The sequence below is a fragment of the Otolemur garnettii genome, unplaced genomic scaffold (genome assembly GCF_000181295.1).
Source record: "Otolemur garnettii isolate 467f Iridium unplaced genomic scaffold, OtoGar3 scaffold00001, whole genome shotgun sequence".
NCBI lineage: Eukaryota > Metazoa > Chordata > Mammalia > Primates > Galagidae > Otolemur > Otolemur garnettii.
This window is the reverse complement of record NW_003852396.1, coordinates 36,853,931-36,863,014: the sequence shown is the minus strand read 5'-3', so window position 1 is coordinate 36,863,014 and position 9,084 is coordinate 36,853,931. Positions and strand designations below refer to the sequence as shown.

The 9,084-nt window shown below is 36.1% G+C and overlaps 1 protein-coding gene across 1 annotated transcript; it reads right to left on the bottom strand.

The window, feature by feature from the left end:
* Nucleotides 1-1,045: 1,045 nt before the first annotated feature.
* On the bottom strand, nt 1,046-1,981 carry LOC100940648 (olfactory receptor 1030-like). The gene has a single exon (XM_003781067.3). It carries the CDS (start codon nt 1,979-1,981, stop codon nt 1,046-1,048), a length of 936 nt encoding a protein of 311 aa, XP_003781115.3.
* Between the last annotated feature and the right edge of the window lie 7,103 nt (nt 1,982-9,084).

Genomic DNA, 9,084 nt, shown 5'->3' with positions numbered 1-9,084 from the left:
GTTAAAGTGATATTTCTTTCACCTATCTCCACAAATGGTAAGAACTTACATAGATTTATCTCCAAGAAATTAGAATATTGGATCTGTGAAAACAAAAGATTAAAAAACATAGAAAATGTTGCAAAGTTAAAGTATTTCTCTAGATCATTCAAATTATTTAAGACAATTTATTTCTCAGAAATATTCATACCCTGGCTTTGTAACCTCAGGAATCTCTCCCTACTTTCATTCCTTTTTCTCTCTACTCATCGCCCACTGCACCCCCACCTTAAATCACTGTACCTCCACTTTCCAGAGACAACAAAAATTAAACCCTGGCTGTTGAATAAATCACTACTTGTAACATTTCTGAAAGTATCCTAAACCCTGTCTTTATTTCTTCTAATTAAATGTTCCTTTCGAAACTACCCCACATTTAGCGGAATCACCCTTTTTTAGTTCCTTTTCCCCTTTACTGGTGCTACAATACTGTTTTTTCTATGGTTTATTTAAAACATGCAGTATTTCAACTACATTTGGATTAAATAAGCTTTACAATTGGCCTTAAAACTTAATCACTACCTGTAGCAACGTGTTAGGAAGAAATATGTTCAAACACCAACAAGTGATTTGCTACAACACAGCTTGTTTTAAGGTGAAAAGTATTTATACTAACAGATTTTCATGCGTGAGTTTTGTAACCAGTTTCATTAATTTATACGTCCACCAAGAATGTTTCTTTTCAGGATCTTTTTACATTTATAGCTCATATCATTATCTAATTGGTAGTAAGCCACTTCATTTTCAACATACAAGAACATACGTTGACATTGACATCCTAGCTTGTAAATCAATCTTGATTCGCCCAAGATAATTGGCTGGCTTAAATATTCCTGTTAATATATGGAGCAAGTGGCCCAGGACTTTTGGTCATTAAAATACTCCAATTGGATTAAATCTGCTTGGAATGATTGGGTAAGAATTAGCCTGCTAAATTTCAATCAGATTTGTTATAAAGTATCAGCATATCAAATTTTCATGATGTTGCATTCTGATAACGTGCTCCCTATGACTCTTTACCCTCCAGCATTTTTTTCAGGCTATCCTTTACTTCTGTATTCCGCAGGCTGTAGATCAGAGGGTTAAGCATGGGAATCACCAGACTATAAAACACAGAGACCACTTTGTTTTGCCTCCATGAATTCCCGGTTGTAGGTTGCCGCAGGTACATGAAAAACAGTGTTCCATAGAAGATGGTGACCACAGTGAGGTGGGAGGCACAGGTGGAAAACGCTTTGCATTTGCCCTCGGAGGACTGGACTTTTAAGATGGAAAAGAGGATGCAGATGTAGGAGATGAGGACAGTCAGGAGGGATCCAGTGAGGTTCACTGCAGAGAAGATAAAGAGATGCTTTTCTTTGTTGTGGGTATCAGAACAGGAGAGGGCAAGGAGAGGGGGGTCAGCACAGTAGAAGTGGTGGATGACATTGGAGTCACAGAAAGACAACTGGAAAGTCAGAACTGTCTGTATCACAGAGTTTAGGAAGCCGTAGGTATAGACTCCTACCACCAATTCCTTGCAGACCCGCTGTGTCATAATGGCTGTGTAAAGCAGGGGGCTGCAGATCGCCATGTAGCGGTCATAGGCCATGGTGGCCAACAGGAAGCATTCAGTAGTGGCAAAAGCACTGGAGAAGTACAGCTGAGCAAAACAGCCTGAGAATGAAATAGTTTTTTTCTTCACCAGTAAATTTTGCAGCATCTTGGGCCCAATAGAAGATGAGTAACAAAGATCAATGAATGCCAGGTGACTGAGGAAATAGTACATGGGTGTGTGGAGCCGCGAATCGGCCTTGATGAGCAGGATCATGCCAAGGTTTCCCACTAGGGTGATGAGATAAATGAGCAGAAACACCATAAAGAGTGGGAGCTGAAGCTCAGGTCTGTCTGTGAATCCCATGAGGACAAATTCTGTCACTGTGGTACGATTGCCTCTTGTCATTCTCATCTCTTGCCTGATGAAAAAAGAAGAAATATGGCAAAAAAGAAAATGATTAGACACTTAAAAGCAAAAGCTATTTATTTATCTCTTTGTTCCAGGACTAGTTAAAAGCTATCATTAGCCACGGGGCTTCAGTCTGCTGAAAAAGACACAAAATCTGATCTTATTTCTTTTTGGATCCATGGGAAATAATTTTCCTACAACAGGATCTATTTTCATGTTAACAGCGGAAGTGTTTTGAGTTCAATACAACCAATACTTCTAAGCTCCGCTTAAAGCCAGACAGCGCACATGGTGCTGGGATGGAGATGGGTGGGATGGTGTCTTTGTTCTCATGGAGTCAAGCAGAAGGGTGTGCAAAGTCTTATTCCATGTGGGAATGTGAGCACGTATTATTAGAGCTGTATAAAGCGCTGTAGGGGATCACAGGAGGGAGAGATTGAATGTGGATGGTGGAAATGGAAAGCTCCATTCTTTCATTCTTATTTATTTATCAAACATATATTACCCATCTCTAATGTACCTGTTGCTGTGCTGAGTGATGGTGATATGGATATGAATAAAACATACGTATTTTAAATTATAAATGCAATACATCTACTTGGTGAAATTATAAAATAGGACAGGGGGATACAAATGAGAAAACAGAGCTTTTTCTCCTTTACCGCCAGTGTAATTACTTACTGCTATTCAATGTTAACACTTTCTTATGTGTAAACAAATAAGAATATTCACACACACACACTTTTCTACATAAATAAGCTTATCCTGTTTTGTGCCTGTTTTTTTTATATATATATATATATATTATTTTTTTTTTTTTTACATTAAGGACGTATTTCCAAAGCAACTCATAAATCTATGACATTCCTTTCAAAACTTATTAACAAGTTCCTTCTTAATGGGCATTTAAATATTTACACTATTTTATTTCTTTTTTTCTCTCTTTCAGATAAAGCTGTAATAATTATCCCTAAGCATGTACTAGGTTAAAGGATAAACCCCTAGAAGCAACATTTGTCATATATATTCATTTTTCTATTTGATAATGACTAACAAATTGACCTCCTTAGAAGTTTCACTCACATCTTACACTCACTTCCAACAATATTGTGTAAGAATACTGATTTTTCTATACTCTTGTCCATAGTTTTATTAAATTTAGATCATTGCCACCATGATGGTGAACATTGGTAACTCACGTTGTTTTAATCTGTATTTTTATGAGTAGAAGTAAACAATTTCCAACAATTTTTTGTACATTTATTTTTGCCCTAGGAACTGTCAGTTCATTTCCTTTGTTACTTTTTTCTATTAGGTTTTGATTTTCTAAATATTTTATTTATGGTGGCTCTTTGTTTTAAGAAAATCAGTCCTCAGTCCTTTGTTTGATCTACATATTGCAAATTATGTTTCAGATCATCACTTGTTCCTTAATGTTACTGTAGTAATTTTTTTATGCTTGGAAACATGTTTTACATTATTTGATGTCAGATTTATCAAGCACTTTCTTTTTGAATTCTGATCTTTGTGATTATGGTTACATATGGTTATATTGATATGTTCAGTTTAAAATTAGTTTTTATCTCTTGTTTTATTCTAGAGATTTACTGGATTTCGTTTCTACATTATGAACTCTGATCTACCTGGAATTTAATTTTGAGGAACAAGATGACCAACTACAGTCATGCATTACGTAAGGATGGGAATACATTCTGAGAAATGTGTAGTTGGCAGTGTCATGTGAACATCACAGAGTGTGCACTGACACAATCCTGGATGGTACAGCCTACTACACACTTGGGCTACATGGTACACCTTTTTCTCTCAGACTACAAACCTGTACAGCATGTTACTCTACGGAAAACTATAGCAATTATAACACAGTAGTATGTATTTGTGTGTCTAAACATATATAAACATAGAAAAGATACAGTAAAAATATGACATAATAATCTTATGGGACCACTATCATTTATGTGGCCATCAGAACGTCATTATGTATGCATGACTGTGTCTTTATTTTTCTGAGTGGTTAGCCAGGTGTTCAAACACAACTTGTTGACAAAATTGTTTTCCTGCTGATTCTGTTGATTTAAAGCTCCAATTTTATCATATGTGAAAACATCCTCAAGTACCAAGTGTTTTCTGGAACCAATGATAAATGTTTAAATACCTGTATAATTCATTTTAATATCTCCTAGGAATTTTCTGGCCATTCTCACATATGTATATATTTTTTCCAGATGAACCCTAATGCAATTTGAAAAAGTTCCAAAAGTCAAAAATAATTCAGCTTTACTTATAATGCTATTTCGTTTAATTGATATGGTAATTTGGGGGATAACTGGCATCTTTACAATTGAATCTTCTTTTCTATAACTAAGGTATGTACTTTATCTATTAGAGAATTTCCTAAATAGAATTTTAAAGTTTTCTTTGAACTTTATAAGTATATATACTACCTATTTCCTTAAATTCTAGGCACAGGTATTTTATCTTTTACTTTTTTTTTTTTTAGTTCTTTTACTATTATAAATTAAATCTTTCTTCTCCATTTTTGTGGTTGATTTAAATATTATTTACATATAGGAAAGCTACTAATTCAAAATAAATACAGAAAGCTGTTGATTTCTTTTTTTTTTTTTTTTTGGCCCGGGCTGGATTTGAACCCACCACCTCTGGCATATGGGCTGGTGCCCTACTCCTTTGAGTCACAGGTGCTGCCCCGAAAGCTGTTGATTTTTATAAATTGATTTTAAAACTATGCTACTTACTATAGTTTCTTATCATTAAAAAATATTTTTCTAGTTGATTCCCTTAGGTTTTCAAATTCATATTACATGAAAGAATGTAAATGTCATCCCTCATGTCTATATAGTATTTCTTGTTTCTTTTTCTCCTCTACTTGAATTGACTAGTACTTCCAGAGCAATATTAAAAAATAATAGCAATGGTGGCAGTTTTTTCCTTTCAACTTTTTGAAGGGTGCTTCAGTACAAGGAAACTCTAAGGCATGATAGACAGGATAGGCTGAGCAAAGTTACTGAGGTTTGAGAAAGATCAGGCTTTAACTTACTGCAAATATTTGATGTGGTTAGAAAGCAGCTTCCAAGGAGCAGGCCTGCTTTTGGCACTGGTAGGGCCCAAGGCAAGAATAATAAATGAAAACTCATGTATAATATGCCTACATACTTAAAAATGAAAAATCAAGGTGAAAAGGTAATAAAAATATGTTTTATCTTTTGGCCTTAACAACTATGACTTTATCATGAGCTGGAAGGCAGAATTCTTGGGATCTTTGGGGTTTCCAGCTAGAATGCAGAGGTGTGAATAGGACGTGTCTCCAGCTGCACGTACAAGCTCCATGCACACCACTGCAAACAGCCGTCCCTTGGCTACCCTTAGATCTAAATGTGAAAACTAAATAGTGTGTTTTAGTTTCACAAGGGTGATTTGGGAAAGAGGCACTTACAGACTCTGAGAAAAAGCTGGATGAGAGCCATTTGGCCAATGAACTTTAGGATCCTGTCACCTGGAAGATGGGTTAGAAGGGATGGACAGCATGGACTGTGGGTGGGCACATCCATTTGCCCCATGGAATGTGGTATAGTAGAAAAAAGTCCAGAATGGCCCTAAGGGATTTGGGCAAAGGAGAGGTCCCTTTTGTTTGGATCTAAAGGTAGTACTGCTTATGAGTAACTAATAAGAAGCAGAAATACATGTCTGGGCTAGGTAATGGAGGGCTTAATATCTCATGATGAGAAGTTTGGTCTGGATCTTATAGGGAGAAGACAGCTTTGATATGAATTGAGGTGGCCATTAAAAGATGGAAAGAGCCCCCCAAAGTGAGGGATGGGTTGAAGGAGAATGTTTTAGATACAGAAACAACTGAGCAAGGATTTGAGTTAGAACAGCCTAGACCATGTTCAGTGACTGTGAGCATCCTTTTGGACAAGGCTAAGTACATATAAAAGTGATTCATGTGAGACAAACTGGATGAGAAGAGCTTTGAATGTCAGGGAGATCTAACGACTAGTTCAGTAGTGAACATGGACTCACCAAATGTCTGAGCGGTAGAATGACTTGACCAGTGCTCAGCTTTCAGGGAGTTAGTCTGGTGGTGTGTGTGGAAGAAGGGAAGGGAGAGCGCTGTCAGCAGGGACACGGCCTGGGACGTTTTCCACATCAGAGAAAATTAGGATCTAAACTAAGAAGTGATGGTAGAAATGAAAGGAAACAAACAGGAGAGATATCCCAAAGACAGAGTCTATATCACATTGCAATGGACTGAGAATGCGTTTTCAAGTCTGGGAAGCTAGGATAATGGTAATGCTAAGAATTGACAGTTTATTTAATTTTTACCTTATCTCTTTCCTAAGGAGGTATGATAGAATTTGAACACACACACATACACACACATCCCCAAAATTAACATTATGGAATTCTCAATAGAAGACAATTTAGAGAAAAAAGAAGCAACTGTTCCCACTGTATTTATGTAATATTTCTGTGAGGTAGTGATTTTAGCAGACACAGAAAGTCTGGACTGGGAGTGGATGAGGAGGGAAGAGTGTTGAATTCAGTTTGAGGGGGTGGTGGATATCCATTGCACAGATGGAGCTGTGATCCTGACTTAGGAGCCGTGGATATTCAGATGATGGCATAAGATGTGGGAATCAATGAAATCATTCTGGTGGAGAGAAGTCAGTGACAGCAAGAGTTCAAGGACAGACCTTTGGGGAAATATAATTTTAAGAGATAGGGAGAGGAATCATTAAAGAAGAAAAGGTGTGCTGAGATGTCTAAGGAATAGTAAGAATCCTTTTAAGTACAGGCATTTCTGGCACTTCTGGCTCATGGTAGATGTAACCTGTTCTGCTATGGTCTTATCTCTCTCAGTAATAGCTTAACACAAGCCCACACAGATAGTATATATGCATAGATAGTATTATCCAGTAAAATGTTTGCTTATAAAATGTTTCTTGCTCTGAATCTTGTACCATCAAAAGATAGTGGAGTGTTCTTTTGGATTCATTTCTAGACTTAAACAAGTCTTCCATCTCCATTTGAATTAATATAGTTGTCACTCCAAATTAAGATATGAAAAGTTTTAGTAACTCTGGTAGAGTCTGAAAAGCTGGTGTGCAGACTCTAGCCTTATTTAACAGCTCTTGTATGAGATAAGATTTTTACTGTATTATCTATTATTAATCTGGTTTCACATTTGCCTATAACGTTTCTAAGATCATTAATACATTCTACTTTAAAGTTTTTTAAAAACTTGTATTCCATTAGCTAAATATTTATCATTTGTCATCTGAAAATGTTCTGCATTCCAAAGAACTTCTAATTGAATTAATTTCCAAGTTTGAGGATTACTAATGAGATTGATGTTTAGTTTATAAGTTCTTAGACTATAACTAGACCTGATGACAAGTTCTAGGAAAAACAAAATAATAAATTTTTAATAGCAAACATTTGACTGTCATTTTTTGCCTAAGAGAAAATTTTCAGTCTCCCCTTAAAAAGAAAATTCTGACAATTGAGATTTAATTACTCTCAAACTTAATGATAATAATCAGAGATTATTTAATACTTTCAATGTACCAAGATTCACTTTGTTTTATATATATCATTTTAATTTATATATAATCATTATTTTCCTAATTTTCTTATGACAAAAACTAAAACTTAAAAATGCTCAGTAGTTTGACAAATTCACAAAGTAGATGAGCCAGGTTTTGAAGCCAGGTAGACTGATCCAGCGCTTTTATCATGAATTATATAGTGTCTTCCCATTTATGATTTCTCAGTATTTACTTATTTTATGATTTTGTTTTGGATATTAATTTTCCTGGCAAAGTTAGACCACTGTGAGAAAATTTTAGGTATATTGACATGAGTTCAGCAATACTTTTCACATTTATTGTTGTTGTATATTCAACCGACACAGTCAATCTTTGATAATTCATTGCCATTTTTCCTTATCATTATTCATTATATGTGAACAATTCAAACAACTTTGTTAAATAACCTAAGAAATGTTCTTAACCCCTGGAAAGAATAGGGCACATGAACTATCTTTGGGAATGTGATGAAAGCTAATGGTTTATTCCTAGGAAAATTTCACTCATTCAAAATTTTGCTTGCAATTTCAGAGGCTTCATGAGTTTATTAAATCCCTGTTATGGTTTTCCCATAGACAAATGCCCTGGTCAAAAAAAAATAATTCCAGTTTTTCCGAGTAACAACTAGCCAATCCTTCTTTATCCCATCTATGACAGAAGCAAAGCTCACCTTTTCCAAAGCCCTGTCCTTGTAACAGTCCAGAGCTGAAACCCTTCGGTTGGCTGCATGTGACTTTTGCCGTGACAGTTTTAAAAGAAAATATAACTTACCAAGCACCTGTCAGGTAGTTAGGCAGGATTCCTAATGCCCTGGAAACATACACCTAGTACATTTCTGTTCGGACAAACAGGTTTCTTCATGTCTGATGGGAGGCCTTGGCTTTTGTGTTCTACAGACAAATCTATGAGTATTTATAAAGATAAAGTGCAATGGGTCCGTTATCTCTTGTTATTCCAGAGCATCCTGGGTGCCAAGGGAACAGTTTATACAGAGTTTCTCTGAGATATTTTACATTTGATTTAAATCACCCTTGGGATTAAAATCCCGGAATCATCTGGTAAGTGCTGATGATTCAGTTTATGATGCTTTGGTGCCTGTTCTTAGGATGACTCCCAAGTTCAGAACTTTTGGTGTGCTGCTAGGACACAGCCATCCTGCCCTTGCCAGGGCATCTGTAGTGAGTGACCTTGAAGCTGGCACTGCGGTGAGGCCCCAGTGAATGTTTTATAATGGGTTTGGTAAAATTGCAAAGATTGTATGACTAGGATGAACATATAGGACATCTTTGCTTTTAAAGAAAAGATGGTCTTGGTTAGCATATTCATCACAGCAGATAATTTAAGAGAAAAGTGGTCTTCACGGTTTTCAGGTCTCCTACTGTTATAGATTTCCCACTGAATCAAATTAAGGAATAAAGTCAGATTGAAATCCAGGGCAGAGCCTAATGTTCTAATGGTCCTGCAGGCCTCCTT

Coding starts and splice junctions, on each gene's coding strand:
- LOC100940648 (XM_003781067.3), bottom strand. CDS start 1,981: ATGACAAGAGGCAATCGTACCACAGTGACAGAATTTGTCCTCATGGGA.